Below are 25,350 nucleotides of genomic sequence, written 5' to 3' on the forward strand. Positions count from 1 at the left end.
AGGGAAAGTTGCCTTGGTGCATGCTGGGATACTGTATAAAAGCCAGGAGCACGTGTGCTCAAGGTCTTTCATTGGGGAGTGGAGTCCCGGAGGGAGGGGGTGGCTGCCTCCTCCTGTGTAGAGGAGCCATGTGGCCTCAGGGGGTCGTCCTGAGGGCCAGAAGAGTAGCAGTGAGGAGCTGAACCCAGAGGTTCAAGGAAGCTGACTGAGAGGGGAGACACTGAAGGATCTGTCTCTGCCATACAGTGAGTACAGAAACTCATGTCAAGGGGGCTGACCTGAGGTGGGCCATCCCTGCTTCTAGGATAGTCAGTGAACGGGTGTCAGCGGGAAGAGGATGCTAGTAAGAGCGTCCTGAACATAGATTATCGTCCATCAAGTCATCTTGCTAGAGAGCAAAGAGAACAAGAGACTTAACCCCATCCACACTAGTGGCAGTGTGGATTACCAGACTGGCTGTTTCATATCTTTCTAAGCAGAGTGTTGAAGATAGTAGTCCTCAAACATTCTGAATAGTTCAATTGGAGTATCCCACTATTTCCTTCGCCTATCCCAAATTATCAACAAACACCCCCCCCTAGACTGTTTATTCATGTGACGAACCATTGGGAACAAGGAGAGATTCAGAGACTTGTTCAAGTAAAGATGTGCTCCAGGGGAGCCTGCAAAGTCAATATCCAGCAGGCCCTGCAGGGGCAGTGCTACATTAATAAAGTACATCTTTTTTTTTTTTTTCTAGGTTACAGCATCTTGTCAATCTGACAAGAAAATCTGGCATAGCACCTTGTCCCCATGTTGACGAACACAAGGGCCTCTTCCCTAAAACCCTGGCCTGATGGTGGTGGGGGTCTGAGAGTGGGGGGCTTATTAGAATCTAAAAGCCTCCTTTATTAAGAAGGGGTCCATCTGACAAGAAAATCTGGCATAGCACCTTGTCCCCATGTTGATGAAGACAAGGGCCTCTTCCCTACAACCCTGGCCTGGTGGTGGTGGGGGTCTGAGAGTGGGGGGCTTATTGCAATCTAAAAGCCTCCTTTATTAAGAAGGGGTCCACCAGATACCACACTACCCTATTATTAAAACAGGCTCAAATACTGATAATCGCCCCACTCTCAGACTCCCACAACCACCAGGTCAGGGTTGTGGGGAAGAGGCCCTTGTTTTCATCAACATGGAGGCAAGGTTCTTTGCCAGATTTGGTTGTCAGATCGACAGATGCGGCTTCGTTTTATTTCATTGGGGCCTGGGTTTGGCATCTGAACTTCTTTAAAGCGGAGTTCGAGACATTTTTTTGTTTTTTGAAAGTCAGCAGCTATAAAAAGTGTAGCTGCTAACTTTTAATAAACAGCCACTCACCTGTCCCACGATCCAGCGGTGTACTCACCCCAGCCGTGTCCTCCCTCGGCGACACCGGCATCTCTACTATGGGCACTCCACTGTGACAGCTTGGGGCTTCACAGACGGGTGCCCACTGGGCATGCGCGAGTGGCGCTGCGCACTGTGACTGGTCCTGAAGTCTTCTAGGACCTGTCATGTGTCCCAGAAGACTTCGGGAAGGAGAACTTCCACTTCCTAAGGCAACCGGAACGGAAGTGGGAACCGCCGGTACCTGTCAAAATCGGATATCTGCCCCCCCTCTTCCACAAAAGCTCCAATTCCCAAACAGGAGGCCTTAAAGTGAAAGTTCCACTTTTGGGTGGAACTCCACTTTAAAGTTCATAGAATCACTGCTCAAATCAAAGCCATGGCAGTTCAGCTCATCACTACTCAGTATTTTACAGTGGGAGGGCCAACGATTTTAAAGGTGGAAATGGATTTTTAGAGGCGTCACAAGACTCTCTTTTAATTATTCATCAAGAAGGTGCTTCTATAAATGATTCACATTTTTTTTCCCTACTCCTTTATTCCTTTTTTTTTTTAACTTGCCCAGCCCTGTTAAATTTGGAAACTATAGTAGTGCAGCCAAGGTCACTTTCTTTTTTAGCTTTTCTTCTTATTTTTGCTTTTTCCGCCACTGGACAATTGTGGGTATCTCTAACAGCACAACCCAGGTGGCTGGAGTGGAACGGGTTCCTTAGAGGAGTCATAAGACTCTCTGTGGAACGTAAATTATGAATAGATGTGTAAAAGACATTAACATTTTTGTCTACTCATATGTTTATTTACTCATCTACTCTTTTTTGCTTTGCCTACCATTGGACATTTGTGATTTGTCAGCCTCGCACCATGCAATCAATTGATAAAAGCAGCATTTTGCTCGCTCCATCCAAGGCATGCCCCAACGCGTTTCGCCCCGTCTACAGAGCTGAATCATGGAGGTCATTCTGTTTTTACTGTTGGTCTCCAATTTGATGTGGTCAGTGAAGGGTGAAGCCTGATCAGCTGCATGAATCTTTGCAACCTCATAAACACTCATAGTATGTTTACTACTACATTATGGGTTTGCGTTTATAGACCACATTACATAGGTGACTTTCATCTTCTATATGGTTGTACTATTAATGCAGTGAATATTGTAGATGTTTGAATTCCATTTTTTATTTTTTTATTAATACCTTTTTTCTTTTTAGGGTATTCAAGGGGTCCAAGGATTAACTGGAAGTCCAGGTGAAAGAGGACCTGTTGGAGACGTTGGGCCCACAGTACGTACATGGAATCCTGATGTACACTATACTGTCAAAAGTATTGGGACACCTGCCTTCCCTATTTAATCCTCATTGTTATCCCCACACCTAGCAGAACCTTGAACTGGCTAAAATCTGGTCTGAAGCACACATGCACATGAACTTTAATGTGCAATCTTACACAAGCCATTTCACCTGGTTTTCCATGTTTCCCTGTTTTGTGAAGGCACCAAATTTATAGAACCTGCCCTGGTCCACAAATGAGCCATCCAGCATCTAGATCAGATATTGCCAAAAGTATTGGGACGCCTGCCTCTACATACACATGAACTTTAATGGCATCCAAGTCTTAGTCCGTAGCGTTCAATATAGAGTTGGCCCACCCTTTGCAGCTATAACAGCTTCAATTCTTCTGGGAAGGCTGTCCACAAGGTTTAGGAGTGTGTCTATGGGAATGTTTGACCATTCTTCCAGAAGCGCATATGTGAGGTCAGGCACTGATGTTGAACGAGAAGGCCTGGCTCGCAGTTTCCACTCTTATTCGGCCCAAAGGTGTTCTATTGGGTCGAGGTCAGGACTCTGTGAGGTCAGTCTAGTTTCTTCACCCCAAACTCGCTCACCCATGTCATTATGGACCTTGCTTTGTGCACTGGTGCACAGTCATGTTGGATTAGAAATGGGCCATTCCCAAACTGTTCCCACAAAGTTGGGAGCATGAAATTGTCCAAAACGTTAGGGTATGCTGATGCCTTAGGATTTCCCTTCACTTGAACTAAGGGGCCAAGCCCAACCCCTGAAAAACAACCCCACACCATACTCCCCCTCCACCAAATGATTTGGACCAGTGCACAAAGCAAGGTCCATAAAGACATGGATGAGTGAGTTTGGGGTGGAGGAACTTGACTGGCCTGCACAGAGTCCTGACCTCAACCCGATAGAACACCTTTGGGATGAATTAGAGTGAAGACTGGGAGCCAGGTATTCTTGTCCAACAAAAGTGCCTGAGCTCACAAATGTGCTTTTGGAAGAATGGTCAAACATTCCCATAGACACACTCCTAAACCTTGTGGACAGCCTTCCCAGAAGAGTTGAAGCTGTTATAGCTGCAAAGGGTGAACCAACTCAATACTGAACCCTACGGGCTAAGACTGGGATGCTATAAAGGTTCATGTGCGTGTAAAGGCAGGCGTTCCCAAACTTTTGGCAATATCGATACTGGATGGATCATTTACGATCCAGGGCAGGTTTTATAAATTTGGTGCCTTCTCAAAACACGTAATCATGTAAAACCGTGTGAATGGCTTGTGTAAGAATAGGGTGGAGGTTAGAGGGGGCAAGGGGCTGCCTGAACCGCCCAATAGAGGAAACGTTCTTACATGGCCAACACTAGCTCTATGTACCATTGATAGGATCTCGTGAATCATGGCAGATTACATATGTTTTACAGCTTTACTGTCGTAAGCTGCAATGTGTGAGATGACGCAGATGACACGTTGAAAAATATTTTAGAGGATCCTGGTGACTGTGTGTAATGTTCTTCTTTCCGTTAATTGAATGTCATTAGTTCATGAAGCAGATTCAGAATACTAACACTTAGCAAACAGTTATATGAGGTGTGGAATTGTGTTTCCATTTAAAGCAGCTCGATTGCAGCTATTTTAGGATTACCTTACCTAAAGTGATATTGCTCAGGCACAGAGAATGGATAGGCTGCATTGTCATTGCTGTAATTTGTTTCTAGTGAACGGAAAGGCTGCATTCTCAGTAATATCACCAGCCTCTAAAGAATTGATAGGTAAATTCTCGATGATGTCACTGGACTCTAATGAAAGTGTAGTGCTACCCCCTCCCTCCCAGTAGGGGTCGCTGTAGCTGAACAAGTTCTTTCCCAAATTGTGCAGAGGCAGCCAGGCATACAGCAACAGTCCATTCACCCTGGCTCATTGAACAGACTTGGGATTTCTCTTTTTCTGTATTTTATTGCTTGTAGGAGCTTGGAAGGGAAGGCAGGGTGATGGTGGATACTCCAAAATGCTTGAGCACAATTCTGCAGAGGACCACTCTCTCCCAACAGTAGTGACAGTCTTTTCACAGCTGGGAATTATAAGATGGGTTGTAGAACAAGTATAGCTAGACTGGAACAATCTATAGGTTCATGGCTGGGGACCATGAAGTAGCTTGCAGAACAGGTATAGCTAGACTGGAACAGTTTATAGGTTCATGGCTAAGGATCATCAAGTAGCTTTCAGAACAGGTATAGCTAGACTAGAACAGTCTATAGGTTCACAGCTGGGGACCACAACGTAACTTTCAGAACAGGTATAGCTAGACTGGAACAGTCTGTAGGTTAACGATTGGGGACCATGAAGTAGCTTTTAGAACAGGTATAGCTAGACTGGAACAGTCTGTAGGTTAACGATTGGGGACCATGAAGTAGCTTTCAGAACAGGTATAGCTAGACTAGAACAGTCTATAGGTTAACGGCTGAGGACCATGAATTAGCTTGCAGAACAGGTATAGCTAGACTGAAACAGTCTATAGGTTCGCAGCTAGGGACCATGAATTAGCTTGCAGAACAGGTATAGCTATACTGGAACTATCTGTAGGTTCATGGCTGGAGACCATGAAGTAGCTTGCATAACAGGTATAGCTTGACTGAAACAGTCCATAGGTTAACGGCTGGGGACCATGAATTAGCTTGCAGAACAGGTATAGCTAGACTGAAACAGTCTATAGGTTCGCAGCTAGGGACCATGAAGTAGCTTTAAGGTGCAGCACAGAAAGGAGGCTCTATTCACAGAATCCTGGAATAGGATCAGTCCATAGGTGCAGCCTCTCATAAAGTAATCCAGCATCCAGTCCCAGGTGCGCCAGGGGCAAGCAGCCCCCTCTTCCTGTCTGCTCACTGATCCATTCTTCTAAGGAAGGAGAAAGAGAATCCCCAAACTATTTAAACGCATCCCAACCACCAACTGGATACACCAACCCCCTCACCCTGGGAGTGACTAAGCCACGCTCAATATTCAGATTGGGCATTTGAATTCTCCCTCCCTAAGCTCTAGAATTTTCTTCCAGAGGCAGGGGGAAGCAATCCCAGACTAAACAATTACTACTCCCCTGGATACAGCAGGAGCCATAATGTATTTCTCTATCGTTCATTGACGGACGCAGTTCTTTCTGATCTGTATCAGTAGGGTTATACTGTCTCCTACAGGAGTAGGACACTAGGCAGAAAAAAGTTCTGGCTACGCCTATGGGCAGTCCCGGAGGGTATACCCTCTCACTTCCTGCATAGGATGTCAGTTTTTAATCTGCCTAGTCAGGACCTAGTTTCTTGCTGGGGTCCTGGCATGGAAGTAATTTTTTTATGTTTACTGTTTGTTTCAGGTGGGTCTCTTCTTTTGTTCTGATGAGTCCTATGTTGCCTGGTTGGCTATGTTTAGCCTTGGGGACTTGTTCTTTTCTGCTGTTCCCACCCCTCATTTTATGGCACTGCTTTGGGACGTCCCTACTGATATGGGTCAATGAACGATAAAGAAAACTGGATTTTTGACTTACCATAAAATCCTTTTCTCTTAAGTTCATTGACGGACGCAGTACCCACCCCTCTATTTTGCATTGGGTTGGTGTTACTTTCTGACACTGCTTTGATACAAACTATGCAGGAAGAGAGAGGGTATACCCTCCGGGACTGCCCACAGGGCCGGACTGGCTTAGCGGGATAGCGGGAAATTCCCCGGTGGGCCGCTTTAAGATGGGGCCGCTACCGCCGCTTTAAGATAGGACCGTCCGGCCGCTTTAAGATGGGACCATCCGGCCGCTTTAAGATGGGACCGTCCGGCCGCTTGATACGGCCACCGCTGCGCTCCGACTCAAGCGATGGATAGCTGCCTTCTCCTACTCTAGCCGCTGTGAGCGGCATGACGTTACATCCGACGGGGGAGGCGGCTGCGGATCGTCTCCTTCATCTCTCTGCATGACGGTCCGCGCCGATCCCTCCCACACAGACGCCAGCAGCATCATCGCAGCAGCAGCAGCAGCAGCAGCAAGACAGGTCACAGTGTCAGCAGAGCAGAGCAGAACATGAGCTGCCTGCCATGCCGCATGTAAAAGCCAGGTAAGACTCAATGCCCGGGAAAGGGGGGGAATCAGCATATTAGAGCCCCTAATACAATGCTGATCCGCCACCCCCCCTGGCCCCCTCATGGACTAAACTGATACATGCCAATGCCATACGTAAAAATAAATGGTATTTTATTCAAAAATATTAAAAAGTATACAAAGAGTACATAATACAGATTATGGCACTAAAATAGAGACCATAAACATGTGTATAGTTTGTTAAAACATATTGTACATATTAGATAGTGATAATGGAATATACATATCGCCTGACATGTCGGACATAAAGAGGGTGGCGTCCTTCTTCATAGGCTGTATCCCAGTTCATATATATATATATATATATATATATATATATATACTATATATATATACATATCCGTGAGAGATTGGTGTGCTTAGCTTTTCTCCAATGCCAACACAAAATATAGCTGATGATAGGGTACTGCTTATCATAAAAATGACAGGTGCCACTGGTGGAAGGATGCTATAGGAAAGTGCATAGTGCAATTCTCAAGCCAACTGTTTAGTGCGAGTCACAGGGACCCAGGGCTGGTGTATCACCTGTGCCCAAATATCACTCAGTTCACACATAGGGAGCAAAAGCAGTCAAGGTGTTCAATGCAGGAACGAGCTGATGTCCGAAACATGTCAGGCGATATGTATATTCCATTATCACTATCTAATATGTACAATATGTTTTAACAAACTATATACATGTTTATTGTCTCTCTTTTAGTGACATAATCTGTATTAAGTACTCTTTGAATACTTTTTAATATTTTTGAATAAAATACCATTTATTTGTATGCATGGCATTTGTCAGTTTAGTCCATGAGGGGCATTCAGGCCATTGGCCTTTTTCTTTTTTACGTATTTAATTATGGACATAACAAATTCCAGTTGATCCCCCCCCCCCCCCCTTTATCTGTACTCTAGCCTTTTTGTCTGTATTAGGGAGAGGGGGCCGGGGGGGGGGAATCAGCATTGTATTAGGGGGAGAGGGGGGGATCAGCATTGTATTAGGGGGAGAGGGGGATCAGCAGTGTATTAGGGGGAGGGGGGAACTGCATTGTATTAGGGGAAGGGGGCTGGGGGAGTCAGCATTTTATTAGGGGGAAAGGGTCAGCATTGTATTAGGGGGAGGTTGGGGAAGGGGTCAGCATTGTATTAGGGGGAGGGATCCGGGGGGGGGGTCAGCATTTTATTAGGGGGAGGTGGTCCGCGTTGTATTAGGAGGGGGGATCAGCATTGTATTAGGGGGAGGAGGCCAGGGGGGTCAGCAGTGTATTAGGGGGATGGGGGGTATCAGAATTGTATTAGAGGGAGGGATCAGCATTGTATTAGGGGGAGGGAGGGATCAGCATTGTATTAGGGGAGGGGGGGAACCTCATCCTCTTGTATTGCATTGGGGGGGGGGGGAAATCAGCATATTAAGGCCCCTAATACAATGCTGCCCCCCCTCCCCCTAATATAATGCTGATCCACCCCCCCCCTCCCCCTAATACAGGGTCTAATCTTGATGATTGCTCCACATTTACAACTTTTTTTTTTGCTCTTTATATACAAGAGCCGGTTCACATAGGCTCGACCCGACTTGCCAGGGCGACCTGTGAAGTCGCGGTGCACAGCTCGCACCGCGACCTCGGAGAGACCTGCACGGACTTCATATCATTGAAGTCAATGCAGGTCGCTCCAGGTCACCCCAAAGAAGCTCAGGACCCTTTTTCTAAGTCGGAGCGACTTGTGTCGCTCCTATTAGAACGGGTCCTGTGCTACTCTATGGCAGACGACCCACGGCGACTTGTCAGGCGACCAGGTCACCTGACAAGTCGCCCCAGTGTGAACGGGGTCTAAGTCCTTTGTGTGATTTTATATCTGTCTTATCTATAAATAATGCACTCATTAAATGTGCATTAAAATGCATGATTTTACCTTTTATGAACAAGAAATCAACGTTGTGCTGGTATGACGACGCAATGCTATGGGGCTGGTATGTCATTTTTTCCAGGGCTGGTTTTCATACCCAGTCCGGCCCTGACTGCCCATAGGCGTAGCCAGAACTTTTTTCTGCCTAGTGTCCTACTCCCTGTAGGGGGCGGTATAACCAGTGTTCGGGGTAACTAGTTACAAAGTAACTGATTACAGTAACTACATTACTTTTTTTGGTAACAAAGTAAAGTAACTAGTTACAATACTAATATTGGTAACTACACTACTTTACTAGGCTATAGGAGGTAACTACACTACTTTACTAGGCTATAGGAACGCGCTTTCCTGCGTTACCCAAGCCGTGCGATACAATCGTTATTTCGAAGAATAGAGAGGGATGAAGTTTATGACTTTTTGTTGCACTTTATGTTTTATTCTGTTTTTTCAGGTTTTGTTCTCAGGCTACATTCACACCTGAGCGTAGCGTTTTTCGCGCGTTTTTTACCGCGATTTTACCGCGATTTTTGCGGCGTTTTTTACCGCGATTTTACCGCGATTTTTACCGCGATTTTTGTGCAGGCGTTTTTAGATTGAATAGAGATCAATGGAAAACGCCTGTAATCTGCCCAAAAAGAAGCTCATGTACTTTTTTGAGCGTTGGGCGTTTTGTATACAGCTTCAAAACGCTCAGATGTGAACAGGGGCCATTGAAATGAATAGGATTTGTCTTGTTGGGCGTTTTGAGAGCTGATCCTAGAGCAGAAAAACGCCCCAAAAACGCCCCAAAACGCCTACATGTGAACGGAGCCTCATGTTTCCCAAAGCCTGTGTTTATACAATAAACTCTATGCAGAAAGAGTGTCATGTATCTTCTTCTACACGGTCAATTAAGAAAGAGGGAAGTAAAGTAATAAGTAGTAAAGTTACTTTTCAAATGCAGTAACTAGTAAAGTAATCTTGTTACAATTTACAGAAGTAACTAGTAACTAGTTACATTTTTTGAGTAACTACCCCACCACTGGGTATAACCCTACTGATATGGATCAGAGAGAACTGCGTCCGTCAATGAACTTAAGAGAAAAGGATTTTACGGTAAGTCAAAAATTTTACCTAGCAGGTTAACTAGGAGGGTGCTACAAAAAATAGGCTGCATTCTCAGTGATGTCACCAATATCTAGTAAATGGATAGGCTGCATTGTCAAAGGTATCAGTGATCTCTACTGTATATTTATTTATAGGGTTGTATATTCTGTGGGTTCATCAATTGCTCATTATTACTTCTCTGGTTTTCACAGGGTCTTCCTGGCACCCGAGGCGAGAAAGGCGAGAAGGTGAGTTTCAATTAACACAGCTCCATACAAAGACTAATTGACTGTCTCTTGACCTCAGCCTCGTGTGCTGTGATAGAGAAAGACAGATAATCATTCCTCTCCTCATCAGTTCCTTTATTGTAGACATTTCCTCAACAGGACAACTGTTATTTTCAATTATGCCTTTTGCTTAACAACACGTACTAAATTTTTCCGGTTTGACTGGAGCTTAGTTTAAGCTGGTTGTGTTTAAGAATTCTTTACAACAATATTCTACTTTAAACTCAAATCTCTTAAAAACAGGGGGAACCCCAGTCTGCTGCCACCATTTACCATTTGGTTAATCAGGTGTGTGAGAGACTCATACAGGGTAAGTGCTTGTCAACTGGGTGTCTGCTGCTAATCATTTTTTGGTGGTACACTATTTCTTGATGTAGTTGTATATGGAATTACATTCCCTGTTCTGCATATTATCATTTTTCAGCTCACCTGGTAAAACTGGAAGCAGTGCTGCAGGAGAAAGATGTACAACCTGTCCCCCTCTGGGATTTGGAATTAAAACCAGGTGAACCTGGACCTCCAGGACCTCCAGGGCCACCAGGAGAACAAGGAGCACCGGGAGTCAATGGTGCATTTGGACAGCCAGCCAGGAATGGATACCCAGGAGAACGAGGTATCACGTATCTTATTCTTCAGTATTTGTGAATGGGTGTCTAGGAAAAGGGGGGACAGTAGGCGAATCATGTGGCGCTTTCCCACTGCATGGAACCGAACGGTTCGGCTCGCTTTTGTGCTTTTCCACTGCTGGTACTGCATGGTATGATGTAGGAACGGTATTGTACGGTACGGCGGTGCTTTTTCACTGCATGGAACCGAACAGTACGGCTCTCAAAAACAGTACCACCTCGATTGTGGTTCCAAGAGGTACCATACTGGTACCATATCCCACAATCCTTTGCATGCAGTCACTACTAGCCACTGATTGGTCAGAGAATCTCACCCACCCTGTTGTTATCCCACCCACTTAACTTTAGTACTACTTTAGTGGATAAGCAAACCATACCGTACCGTACCGAACCGTTCCTACACCGTACCATGCGGTACCAGCAGTGGAAAAGCAAACCGGGCCAAGCAGGGCCGAGTAGAGCCGAGCCGGTACTAGCAGTGGAAAAGTGCCAATGGTTACCTCTTCATTTTTTTGTCCTGCTTATCCAAGGACAATCTTGGATTCTGATTTGCTGGGCCTTGATGTTTACCCAAAAGGTATAGTTTACTTGAACCGGGGACATTTTATACAGTTCTAAGTGTTTCTGGATCCTATTTTGTTTTAGATGTGCGAATGAGTACAAGTTGCTGTATTTGAGCAGATTATTGTCCAAAACTAGACGGAAGATGCTGAATAGGTAAGGGCAGGATCTGGTTGGAAGTGCTTCTTTTATAGTTTGGACTGTGCAACCAAATGTACAGATTTGTTCTCGGTTTTGGCTGCCATTTCAGTGGTTGGTCTACATCAGTGATCTCCAAACTTTCTAAGCAAAGAGCCAGATTACTGTCATTCCAACTTTAGTGGGGGCAAACGGTGACCAATGGGAGCAGAAAATGATCTAGTATCAGTGGGCATAAACAATGCCCCATCATTGGTTTGAATGGAAAGTGTAACATAAATGTAAGAGTAGGGTAGCTTTGCCTTAGTGAGATATGAAGTGATCTGTAGAAATAGTATAATTGTGGATGTAGTGTCATTTTGGGTTATTAAGAATATAGTATTTAGTATCAGTCATACACATATGTCCTTTAATTAGCATTTGAAAAGGACAGAACTGGTCTCTAGGAGAGAGGCGACACCTAGATGCCAATAAAAGTCTCCCATACAAGTAAACAAAAATTGTCACCTTCCTGGAGCCTCAAAGACGAAATTGTCACCTTCCGGAAGCCTCAAAGGAAACTGCTAGTAATCTTGGCTACGAGGATCCGCAGGGGGCAATGAGAGGCTCCAAACAGTCTGCAAGCTTTGATTGGTATCATCAGATCTAAGGAATGTATTTTATCTCTCACAAAAGCTAAAATATTAGTGGCAGAGAGATGAAAATAATTCCTTATGGCTCACGTGTTGTGCTACAAGTACATGTAAATCTGTAATTGTAGCGTGTGTAGAATCCTAGAGAAATGCACAAAACCGTTCTATGGCGCCTCATTGCGGCAGGCAAGCAGTGTTTGGTACTGTCACGATCAGACCGATGCGCTGGTGTCAGAATTCCTATCCCTGACTCAGCAGTCAGAACCGTTCTGGGCCAATTCAACTCAATTCCTATCCCTGACTCAGCAGTCAGAGCCGTTCTGGGCCAATTCAACAGTTCAGAACACCAAACCTCCTGTGGGCTGAGACGGGGACAACCCCCTGGGGTTGATTGGCCAAGGGCTGAAGTCCAGCCCCCATCCATATTCCAATAAATTTAGGAACCTGAGATATGGACATTGTTCTTCCATGAAGCCAGTTCTAAACTGGGGAGTCCCTACACAGTTTCCGGTATGCTTCTACCAAGGGATAAGCTTCGGTAAAGTTTATTTCTGTTTTTATTCCTTTTTATTTTCAAAGCAAATAGCCAATTGTGTGTCTTTTTATCTTTTTTGTATGTTTTGTAACTTATTTTGCTATGTATATATTTCTTATGCACTGCCCACTTTCGGGATATTAAATTATTAAATTATAAAATTAATAAGTTAACTTCTGTGTACTAAGCTAGGACTCCTATCTCTGGAGAGATTGTTGCATTTTAGTGCCTAATTTCTTGGTCTAAGCTACGTGCCCATCTGTATGCAATTGCACTGCATGTTGGCAGATTGCATGCAGATTGTAAACCAGACAGAGATCTGTGTTTGTGTGGTGGCTCAGCAGACCAGTCTGCGGACAAACTGTTGGGTGGTGGCAAGCTATCGTTTGTGGTGTGTGAGTGATTAACCACTTAAGCCCCGGAGGATTTGGCTGCTAAACGACCAGAGGGTATTTTGCGATTCGGCACTGCGTGACTTTAACGGACAATTGCGCGGTCGTGCGACGCTGTACCTAAACGAATTTGGCGTCCTTTTTTTCCCACAAACAGAGCTTTCTTTTGGTGGTATTTGATCACCTGTGCGATTTTTTGATCACGCGCTATAAACAAAAAAAGAGCGTAAATTTTGCAAAAATAGCAATATTTTTCCCTTTTTTTTTATATGAAATTCCCCCCAAAAAAAATGTAAAAATCAAAATTTTTTAATATTTTCGGCCAATTTGTTTTATGCTACCTATGTTTGGTAAAAAAAATCGCAAAAAGCATATTTTGATTGGTTTGCGCAAAAGTTATTGCGTTTACTAACAAAGGGAAAGATTTTTGTCATTGTTGTTGTTTTTTTTTTTAACGCGTAATGGCGGCGATCTGCGATTTTGCGGTACTGCGACATTGCGGCGGACAGATCGGACCCTTGACTGACATTTTTGACACTTTTGGGGTTACCAGTGACATTACTACAGTAATCAGTGCTATATATATGCACTGTTACTGTAAAAATACACTGGTAGTGAAGGGGTTAACTTTATTTGAGAGGGAGGGGCTGTGTGTGTCCCTAGGGGCGTGATTCTAACTGTGATTGGCTGTGGCTTCAACTGTATGCAGAGTGATCAATGGATCTACATAGTAGATCCATGTGATCATCTCTCATACAGAGAGGAGAATGACAGGCAGCTTGTTTACACAAGCTGCCTGACTTTCTCCCTCTCCCCCGCCGATCGCAGAGTGGCCGGCGGCGATCGGGTCCGCCGGTCACACGCGCGGGGGGGTCCGTGACCACGCGGGAGCGGGAGCGCGCCTCCGGCGGCGCGCGCTCGCTCCCTAAACCCTCACAGGCGAGCGACGTAGACCTACGTCACTTTGCCTGTGAGGGGCTGACCGCCGCCGTAGATAGTCGTGCGGCGGTCGGCAAGTGGTTAACACCGGGGTTCTAGCTTGTAGGATAGCTGGAGGAATCCTAGTAGTGTATGATAATTGCTAGACTGTTCCCCAACCCTTACAGTGCACCAGATTATATGTAAGATTTGCATCTGCCTGTGTGTGTCGTCAGCCAGCTGGATTGGAGTGGAGTCTCCCTCTAGTGGTGGCCAAAGGCTGTGCGGGCTGTGAAAGTGTCACAGCCAGTCTTAATACTCAGTAGGAGTTCCCCTTATTCCCTTATACTCCCCAGTCACGAAACCACATCTCGGTTAGCTAGTCGCCGTGGGCGTGGCCAATCGTGACAGAAGGAATAGTGCCCCATTGTTGGTATCAATTTGAAGAATAGTGCCCCATCAATGGTGTTAGTGGGAGTAATAGTGCCCCATTGATATTGTCAGTTTCTAGTTTTGTAATCCTTTCTATGTTTTCATGTAACAGTCTCTGTTAATATTTTAGGATCCAAAGGGCATCAAGGAGAGAAAGGAGCTCCAGGACAAAGTAAAGAAGGCCCATCAGGACCTCCTGGAGCTATAGGTAACTGCTTTATTCTAGCACCTAAAAGAAATACCCTGACTTTTTTGTTTTAGAGCACAAATATTTCTTTATTTTCACCTCTAGGTCTTCCAGGAAAGGATGTATTTGGAAGTCCAGGGTCCATGGGCTTTCCTGGACAGCCCGGTTCCCCTGGAAATCCAGGAATCCCTGGACATTATGGGCCTCCGGGGGTAGCAGGTGGCTGTGACTCTTCTTCGTGCTATGTATCAGGTAAGTGGAGACTCCTGGTACCTCGAAAGGCCTTCTGCATTCCCCACACTAGTAGTTGTCATAAAAAGTCAAGGAAATTACCAACCAAAAAGAGATGCTGCTTATAAATTATCCTGTACTGTATATTTTTAGTGGTTCTTAAAGCCTAAGGTAATAGAAAAGTTGCTTTGTTTTTCTAATGCATATTGGGTCGGTTTAAGCAAGGATTCTGAAAAAAAGCTGTCTATATTTGATAGTATACATCAGCTCAACTTGCATTTTCCAGTGCAGATGTGAATCTGATTAAATGCTAAGAGAGGAAAAAAAACTTTTTCAGTCACCAAAGATGTGACTCATGGGAGGTTATTTACTAAAACTGCATGGTGCAAACTTTGGTGCCGCTCTGCATAGAAACCAATCGGCTTCCAAGTTTTATTGGCAAAGCTTAATTGAACAAGCAGAAGTGATTGGTTACTATTCACAGCTGCACCGGATTCTGAGTTTTGGTAAATAATCCTCAGTGTGTCATTGGCCTAAGGTCCCCATTATCATTGTGTCATTTGTGTGTCCGTGTGCCATTGTTCTTGAACCCTAAGTGTCACTGTATTCTATACTAAACCTGTTGTGCTAAACGATGTTACAGGCAGTATAACGTTCTCCACGGCTTCACCAGACCTGTTCACGTCTGTCACATGTGCTCAGGGTGAACCTGTTCTCATCTGTGAGAAGCACAGGGTGCCAGTGGTGGATCTGCCAATTCTGGTGTTCAATGGCAAATGCCAATCGAGCTTCATGGTGCCAGGCAATGAGCACAGGGCCCATTAGAGGACGTCAGGCCCTCAAGCCACCCTCATCAATTCTGTTTCTGATTGTTTGGTCAGAGACATTTACACCAGTGGCCTGCTGGAGGTCATTTTGTAGGACTCTGGCAGTGCTCATCCTGTTCCTCCTTGCTCAAAGGAGCAGATACCGGTCCTTCTGATGGGTTAGGGATCTTCTACAGCCCTGTCAAGTCTCTTAGAGAAACTACCTGTCTCCTGGAATCTCCTCCATGCTTTTGAGACTGTGCTGGGAGACACAGCAAACCTTCTGGCAATGGCACCTATTGATGTTCCATCCTGGAGGAGTTGGACTGCTTGTGCAACCTCTATAGGGTCCAGGTATCGCCTCATGCTATCAGTAGTGACACTGACCCTAGCCAAATGCAAAACTAGTGAAAATCAGGAAGAATGAGTAGGGAAAACAAAATTTCAATGACCTCCACCTGTAAAACCATTCCTGTTTTGGGGGTTTTCTCATTGTTGCCCATCTAGTGCACCTGTTGTTAATTTCATTAACACCAAGGTAGCTGAAACCGATTAACAACCCCCTCTGCTACTTAACTGACCAGATCAATATCCCAGAAGTTTAATTGACTTGATGCTGTACTCTGATTAAAAAGTGTTCCTTTATTTTTTTGAGCAGTGTACTGTATATAAAGCCTTGAAAAAGTATTCATACCCCTTGAAATTTTCCACATTTTGTCATGTTACAACCAAAAACATAAATGTATTTTATTGGGATTTTATGTGATAGACCAACAAAATGTTGCACATAATTGTGAAGTGGAAGGAAAATTATAAATGGTTTTCACATTTTTTTGCAAATAAATATCTGAAAAATGTGGCGTGCATTTGTATTGGAGCCCCCTTTACTCTGATACCCCTAACTAAAATCAAGTGGAACCTATTTGCGTTTAGAACTCACCTAAATAGTAAATCGAGTCCACCTATTTATTTAATTGAATCACAGTATAAATACAGCTGTTCTTTGAAGCACTCAGAGGTTTGTTAGAGAACGTTAATGAACAAACAGCATCATGAAGGCCAAGGAACACACCAGACAGATCAGGGATAAAGTTGTGGAGAAGTTTAAAGCAGGGTTAGATTATAAACAAATATCCCAAGCTTTGAACATCTCATGGAACACTATTCAATCCATCATCCAAAAATGGAAAGAGTATGGCACAACTGCAAACCTACCAAGACATGGCCGTCCACCTAAACTGACAGACTGGGCAAGGAGAGCGTTCATCAGAGAAGCAACCAAGAGGGCCATGGTAACTCTGGAGCAACTGCATAGATCCACAGATCAGGTGGGAGAATCTGTCCACAGGACAACTATTAGTTGTGCACTCCACAATTCTGGAATTTTTGGGAAGAGTGACAAGAAGAAAACCATTGTTGAAAGAAAGCCATAAGAAGTCCTGTTTGCAGTTTGTGAGAAGCCATGTGGGGGGACACAGCAAACATGTGGAAGAAGGTGTTCTGGTCAGATGAGACCAAAATTTAACTTTTTGGCCCAAAAGCAAAACGCTGTATGTGACGGAAAACTAACTCTGCACATCACCCTGAACACACATCCCCACTGTGAAACATGGTGGTGGCAGCATCAGGTTGTGGAGATGCTTTTCTTCAGCAGGGACAGGAAAGCTGGTTAGAGTTGATGGGAAGATGGATGAATTAGAAGCAAACCTGTTACACTTTCCGAGTCTGCAAAAGACTTGAGACTGAGGCGGATGTTCACCTTCCAACAGGACAACGGCTCTAAACATACAGCCAGAGCTACAATGGAATGGAACGGAACTTTAGACCAAAGCATATTCATGTATTAGAATGGCCCAGTCAAAGTCCAAACCTAAATCCAATTAAGAATCTGTGGCAAGACTTGAAAATTGCTGTTCACAGACGCTCTCCATCCAATCTGACAGAGCTTGAGATATTTTGCAAAGAAGTATGGGCAAAAATGTCACTCTCTAGATATGCAAAGCTGGTAGAGACATCCCCAAAAAGACTTGCAGCTCAAATTGCAGGGAAGGGCGGTTCTACAAAGTATTGACTCGGGGGGTGGTGAATACAAATGCACGCCACACTTTTCACATACTTATTTGTAAAACATTTTGAAAATCCAAATAAAATACATTTACATTTTTGGTTGTAACATGACAAAAGGGGTATGAATACTTTTTCAAGGCACTTTGATTTTTCATTGCCGATACCGATATTTTGGCCAGTGCATATCGGTATCGGCTGATATGCGGCAAGATTTTTGTACATTTAAAAAAAATGTTTTTTTTATTTGACAGGTACTCTTGTGGAGGGATCTGAGGGTCTAAAAGACCCCAAACCCCTCCTGCACTTAAAAGCATTCAAAGCACCAAGTTTGGCTGTTTTGAATGCTGTAATGTTTTTGAATCTGGCGCCAGTACCTGGAAGTGATGCCATGACACAGGGCTCAAAATTTAAAGTCCTGAGCTAATAGCCAGGCCTTAAGGGTTACTCGCCACCAGTTGCCCCACCAAACTTCTACCCTGCGCCGCCCCTAATTCTACCCCTCAACACGCTCTCATAAATTATTTCATAAAATTACACTGTTAAATGTTTTTGCATTAATGCAGAAGTTACAAAAATAAATAATAACAACGTTTTCAGTGCCCATCAGTGCAGCCTCATCAGTGCCCATCAAGGGTCTGGAGGGCGGGGGGCTGAAGAGCACTGGGGGGGCTGGAGGGGGGGCTGAAGAGCACGAAGGGGCTGGAGGGGGGGGGGGGCTGAAGAGCACTGGGGGGGGCTGAAGAGCACTAAGGGGCTGGAGGGGGGGGGGGGCTAAGGAGCACTGGTGGGCTGGAGGGGGGCTAAAGAACACTGGGGGGGGCTGAAGAACACTGGGGGGCTGAAGAGCATTAAGGGTCTGGGGGGGGGCTGAAGAGCACTAGGGGGGCTAGAGAGGGGGGCTGAAGAGCACTGGGAGGGCTGAAGAGCATTGGAGGGGGGGCTAAAGAGCACTGGGAGGGCTGAAGAGCACTAAGGGGCTGGAGAGGGGGGGGCTGTACAGCACTGGGGGGCCAGCAAAAGAAAAAAAGTTGTATGGGAGGGGGATGGGGGGCTGCATATAGAGGAATTGATCTTTCCATATTCCTCCTGCAACCGCTCAATGCCTGCAGAGAGGAGAATCAGGCATCCAGCAGCTGCAGGAGGAATATGGAAAGATCAATTCCTCTACATGCAGCCGCCCCACCGCTCCTCCTATCCAGTCACACAGGGAGGCTGCTCAATCCTTGGGCACTCACCTTCTTCCAGCCCCCACGAGCAGCGCAGCAGAGACCAAGGTAGCAGCTGCCTTAACATGAGGAGATGATCGGCGCGAGTACCGGCTTGACACCCCCTATTGGTATGCCACTGCTGGCCGGATAATGACAGAGCGTGGATCATCCCACTGTAACAGCTTTAATTGTAATTGCCGGGCGCTCGCTGACACACACAGTCCCGCCTCCAAGCCCGGCTTCTTTGATAGAAGTCACACGTTCTGGTTGGCCAGGTGTTCTGTCTATCAAAGAAGCCGGGCTAGGAGGCGGGACTGTGTGTGTCGGCGAGCGCTCGGCAATTACAATTAAAGCTGTTACAGTTGGATGATCCGCGTTCTGTCATTATCCACCGGCTTTCCTCTCCTCTCTTCCCGTGAGCGGCTCCCAGAGCTCGCCCTACATAATTTTACACTTGCAAAATGCGAGCAGGCGAGTGGAAAATTTGAGGGCTGTCATGACATCACTTCTGGGTTTTTGCATGGAGACCCGATCAGAGCAGAATGAGGCTTTGATCGGGTCTTTTCTTCGGCGGCTGTGCAGGCTTGTTGCCTGGGTCTCCCGGTGGGATGGGAGACCTGGGTGAGCTGAGGAAGACAGCGGGAGGGGGGGGGACGTCCTTGTAATGACAGCCGAGCGGCTTCTCAGCCACATCAGTTGTAATTACAAGACAGCCGACTGTCAGCTATGGACGCCGGTACCGTGGTGATGCCTCTAGCTGCAGGCATCACTCCGGTACAAGCACTTACCGAAATATCTGTAATATCGGTCACCTTGGTGGCCGATTCCGATATATCTGGGAAAGTGCATATCGGCCCTCAATATATCGGCTTTGCCGATAATGGGTTGATCTCTAATATATGTATATACCTGTACAGTATTAGTTTGATGATGTACACCTCTGTTTTATATGTCTGAGTAAACATTGGCACCTCTGTTTCTCATTTCCAGGAGCTGAAGAACTGAATGTTATCCCTTGAAGGTTTTCTGCTAAAGCACACAATGTTTAAATCCGGTGGAGCATGGCTCTGGCAGTGTCACAAGCTGCTTTCACTAACAGCACAGCTGGGTACATCAAAGACACGGTACAGGTTTAAAATGTCATCCTGCAGGTTTGAGCTCTTCTGCAGTTGGCACGCAGGTACCTGGCGCTCAGTACAGAGGGCAGCGAGAAGTCTGCTGTATTCTATCCTATGGAGTGATATTTAATGTCTGTGGCGTGTTTCCACTATTTCTGTTTTCAACAGAATTTCACAGGTCTTGTGCTGACAAAAGAAGATATTTAGAGAGAAACATCAAGCCAAAATTTGTTTGAAATCTTTGCTTGTTTTTTATTTTTTAAGTCAGTTTGTTAAGCTTTTCCATGGAACTTCTAAAGCAGAGATTGGCTGTCAAACTTGAAAAGCTTTGACCTGGTCTTTGGATTTACGACTATAAGCTTCTTTACAATGGAAGGCAAGGAGCAGTACTGTGCAGGAACCCACAGCAGCCACCATTCACCTTTTTGAGCAGCTAGGATAGTGAAGATAATTACGGAATGGTTGCATGGTGCACACTAACCTTTTTATTTTATTATTGTTTAGGACCCTCGTCTGAGCTAGATTTGGTCTATTTCTACTAACAAATGTTTATGAATTACTTTTTGAATGCTGTTTTAGTTCTTTGTGAATACACCTGCAATAAATAAGGACCCTTAGAGGGTCCAAATCCTTAACCAATCGTCCTGTGCTTCTGTTATGTTGCCCTAAACTACTAATAAAGAACTATTTTGTTAACTTTTTCCAGCCAGTTGACTTCTTCAATTTCCTTGGAAAGAGATAGACTTATGTGTAGCGTAATTTGATTTGGTTATATTTGGTTTATGTACTTATAGGCATCTATAATTATTCATTTTTTAACTATTCACCACTTTAAACTTAGTACTAAGACTTTAATGATATAGACCGGCCTTTCTCAACCAGGGCTACATAGTACCCTAGGGTTTTTCCAGGGGTTGTTGGTGGTTGTGTAGCGCACCCCCTAAGGAGCCACTAGTAGAATATGATCTACCACCCTACACAGCCAGGCACACCAAATTTCCACCGGCTCACTTGAGTCCAGTCCAGTGCTTTGTTTTTTTGTATTTTGTTGAGGGTATAAATCTTGGATGGAGATAGGGGTATTATTGTCTCACTGACTTGACTTCAGAAAACTCTTCAGGGATAGCACTTCCTATATACAGCTACAGCATATACACTCCTTCTCTTCCTCCAGCACTAACTTGCTTGCAGGACACCAGCTGGCACACCGTTTGGTAAACCTGACACAAGCACTTAGTCATTAGCCCATTACAGGCAGGGACCCCCGGGCCCCTTTGTTGTGTAGCAAAAAGTCAGTGTCCAGCTTCACTGATCCCACCTCTTCTGGCACTGCCAGCCCACCTGGCTGCAGCTGCCCCTTTCACTAGCTCTCCTGGCTACTTCTCCATAGTCCTCCCAGACTTACTCCACAGTCCTCCCAGACTGTTCACTCACCAGCCCACTCGGTTGACTCCTCAGGAGATCTTCTAGACGTGCTGACCTGCTGTCCTCTCCTTGCTTCCTTGCCTTCAGGAAGGATTTCCTCCGTGTGTTGTAGAGGGTCCCTCCAGCACCTGAGCCCCAGGCCGGAGGTCACCACCAGACTAGGGGGCACCCTCAAGGGCCCCCGACAGCTTTCTCAGCACTTAATCTCCATCTTCCACCCGACTGCCCCTGCTGGCGTGAGTCATGAGTATTTAAGAGGTGCCTGCCTCCAGTCAGCCCACTTTACTGGGGATTGGGTGCATCAATACTCCAAGCAGCTCCTCCTAGACTCCACTCTCCACTTCTGGAAGCTTCTCCAAGGTTCTGGAGAGCAGGGGGAGGTACCAGAGGTGCTGCTTGATGAGTCATCGAGCCTCCCTGATTCACTCAGCCCTGATCCAGATTCAACCCAGGCCTGGCTCTCATCCAGGACAATTTGCCTACTCAAACAAACTAACATAACAACTATATACACTATAGCACCTAGATAGACTGTGCTACACTTGCTTGAGCTATGGCTGATTGATTTCCCACCTGAGGGTGTCAGCATAGTCTCGGGTTCTTTGCTACTTGGCAGACCTTTTTAATTGTCTGTAAGCATGTTATTCTGTCCATTAGTATAAGGAGCCATTCTTCTCACTGACAACCAATGTAAGAGTTATTCTTTCCATTGACCCCCAATGAATACATTTTTGCAGAGGTTTCCTAAGACCTGAAATTTATTTCAAAGGTTCCTATGGGGTAAAAACATTGATAAAGGCTGTTGTAGACAAGACATGGAGTAATTTAGGCTACAACTACAGTGAATATCTATCTATCTATCTATCTATCTATCTATCTATCTATCTATCTATCTATCTATCTATCTATCTATCTATCTATCTATCTATCTACTAATTCTAGCAAATGACATTTTTGCTTTGGTGGATTTAGTACATACACATGCTGGAGCAGATCAGCTTACCATTGAGCGATGTTGGGGGTTAGGTGTGTTGCTGTATGCTTAAGGAGGAAGTGGCTACCTTCAAGGCCTAGCTGCTCTGTTTGCTCATTGCTATATACACTATATTGCCAAAAGTATTGGGACGCCTGCCTTTACATGCACATGAACTTTAATGGCATCCCAGTCTTAGTCCGTAGGGTTAGATATTGAGATGGCCCACCCTTTGCAGCTATAACAGCTTCAACTCTTCTAGGAAGGCTGACCACAAGGTTTAGGAGTGTGTCTGTGGGAATGTTTGACCATTCTTCCAGAAGAGCATTAGTGAGCTCAGGCACTGATGTGGAAGTGAAGGCCTGGCTCACAGCCTCTGCTCTAATTCATCCCAAAGATGTTATATCAGGTTGAGGACAGGCCAGTCATGTTCCTCAACCCAAAACTCGCTCATCCATGTCTTTATGGACCTTGCTTTGTGCACTGGTGCGCAGTCATGTTGGAACAGGAAGGGGACATACCCAAGCAAGTTGGGGGCATGAAATTGTTCAAAATATCTTGGTATTCTGACACCTTAAGAGTTCCCTTTATTGGAACTAAGGGGCCAAGCCCAACCCCTGAAAAAAAAAAAACCCACACCATAAACCCCCCTCCACCAAACTGTACACTTGGTACAATGAAGTCAGGCAAGTACTGTTCTCCTGGCAACCACCAAACCCAGACACGTCCATCGGATTGCCAAACAGAGAAATGTGATTCATCGCTCAAGGGAATATGTCTCCATCGCTCTGAAGTCCAGTGGCAACATGCTTTACGCCACTGCATCTGATGCTTTGCATTGTACTTGGTGATGTAAGGCTTGGATGTAGCTGTTCGGCCATGGAAACCCATTCCACAAAGCTCTATACGGACTGTTCTTGTGCTAATCTGAAGGCCACACGCAGTTTGGAGGTCTGTAGCTATTGGCTCTGCAGACAGTTGGTGACTTCTGCACACTGTGAGCTTCAGCTGACCCCTCTCTGTCATTTTATTTGGTCAACCACTTTATGGCTGAGTTGCTGTTGTTCCAGTTGCTTCCACCTTGTTAAAATACCACTAACAGTTGACCATGGAAAATTTAGTAGCAAGGAAACTTCATGGATGGACTTATTGCACAGGTGGTAACCTATCATAGTACCACGCATGAATTCACCAAGCTCCTGAGAGAGACCCATTCTTTTACAAATGTTTGTAGAAGCAGTATGCATGTCTAGGTGCTTGATTTGATACAACTGTGGCCTTGGAGGTGATTGGAACACCTGAATCAAATGATTTGGAGGGGTGTCCCAGTACTTTTGGCAAAATAGTGTATGTTCCAGGGTAGGAGCTCAGAGAGTTTTGAGTTAGGAACCATACTTTGCAGGAGATGCTCCTTAATGTGATATTGTGGGTTCATATATATTTGCAAATGTGTAGGTACACCCTAATGCCTCGTACACACGCAACGATTATCGGCCGACCGATCGTCCGACTTTTGTCCAGAGTTGTGTTTTGTTGGTTGGAATGTGCCTAGACTGCACACAAATTTTCTCGGCCAACAAAAATCTACTTCTGAAGTGATGTCATGTGCTGGTTTACTTTCCGTGTGTTTTTTCTTCTCTGAGCATGCCCAGTCTTGCTCATCAGATTTTTGTCTGCCGAAATCTGTACTGACTGACGGAAAATCGGCCGTTGTGTTGACGGCCAACAAAAATTTTATAGCCTGCACACCAGATTTTATTCGGCCGAAAAGTCGTAGTCGGTTGTCGAAATCATCATACTAACAAGCCGAAAATCGGCCAATCGGACGTTGGCCGAAAATTCCCAGCCAATAATCGATGCGTGTGTACGGGGCATTAGGCTGCCATTACAGTAGTGTTGACGGGAACAGGGTTTGTTGAACCAGACAGAATTTTCCCAGTTCTCCACCCTTCCACTGTTTGTATTTCCTTTTTCTTCTGCTTTGCACATTCTAGTATTGACTGGTTTTTTTTATGATAATTATTGTACTGCAGACTAGCGATAAGCTGTTCTGGCCCCAGTCTACATCTCTAAATTTCATCAACCAAAGACCCCCTCCCAGGCAGTGAATATTTTCATGATGCGTTTTGGGCTCGGAGACGTACTTCATACACTTGAGATTCTGGCCTTCAAAAATAAAACCCTGAAACATGGCTTTTAGCCTGGCACCAGTGATCATGCCTATCTCAGAGTCTCGTGGGTCATGCTGTAACTCCATTGTCGGTAATCTGTTCAAGAGCAGAAATGGAGTTGCTGTTGCATGTCCATATTTTATGGAGCTCCGTGTTATGTAAGTAGAAAACCTTTGCCAGATTTTGCAGCAGGAAAACGGTTTTGTCAATTTGCTTGCCTCATATATATTTGAAGCAGAACTCCAAGCAAAAGCTAAAACTGAACTTCATATATGTAAGATGTTTAAGGTTTTGCAATTCTGTCTTACTACATACATAATATACACCCCCCCCCCCCTCCCCTCCTATCGGACCACTTCATGGTTCAGCTTCCTAGCGCTCTGGGATGCTTCTTTGTTTATTGGATAGAATTGATAATGCTGATTTGTTGTCTAGTGAGCAGGTTGCAGATGATTAAGAAAGGTGCAAAACTGAACCAGGACATGTTGCATACATACAGGAGCTATGCAATGTGGCAGCGGAGTGTGTGAGTTACCAGAATGGCTGTAGAGAATTCCAAGTCCCAAAGGCTGTGCAAGTCCTTTAAAATGCAAAAAGCTTGTCAATGGGCAGCATGCTGTAGAGAAGAACCCTTTCTGTGTGGAAGCAGCAGTCCCTCTGCAGAGGACCAACACGCTCCCTGCTGAGTCAGAGCTACTCCAATCAGCAGGGAGCATGAGATTTGCTGAATAGAGAGCTCTTGCTCTGACTCAGAAGGGAGCATGTGGGACCTCAGCACAGAGACCACTGCTTCCACACAGAGAGCAAGAGTTCTTTGGTTAAAAAACTTATAGTTCTAATCCTTTTTTAATAACCCTTTCCATATCTGTAGGAGTTGAAATT

General features: G+C 45.1%; 1 protein-coding gene across 1 annotated transcript in view; it reads left to right on the forward strand.

Moving 5' to 3' along the window:
- The window catches only part of COL20A1 (collagen type XX alpha 1 chain), a 201,261-nt gene extending 181,184 nt beyond the window's left edge, over window positions 1-20,077 (forward strand). Inside the window, exons 32-38 of the mRNA XM_082272732.1 lie at window positions 2,571-2,642; window positions 9,974-10,009; window positions 10,292-10,358; window positions 10,473-10,661; window positions 14,413-14,490; window positions 14,575-14,721; window positions 19,772-20,077. Coding sequence (XP_082128858.1) covers window positions 2,571-2,642; window positions 9,974-10,009; window positions 10,292-10,358; window positions 10,473-10,661; window positions 14,413-14,490; window positions 14,575-14,721; window positions 19,772-19,800 — 618 coding nt within the window. The 3' untranslated portion in view covers window positions 19,801-20,077. The remainder of the gene's footprint in view (window positions 1-2,570; window positions 2,643-9,973; window positions 10,010-10,291; window positions 10,359-10,472; window positions 10,662-14,412; window positions 14,491-14,574; window positions 14,722-19,771) is intronic.
- The last annotated feature ends 5,273 nt before the right edge of the window (window positions 20,078-25,350 follow it).

The sequence above is a fragment of the Pelophylax lessonae genome (assembly GCF_965119305.1).
Source record: "Pelophylax lessonae genome assembly, chromosome: 11".
NCBI classification, from domain to species: domain Eukaryota; kingdom Metazoa; phylum Chordata; class Amphibia; order Anura; family Ranidae; genus Pelophylax; species Pelophylax lessonae.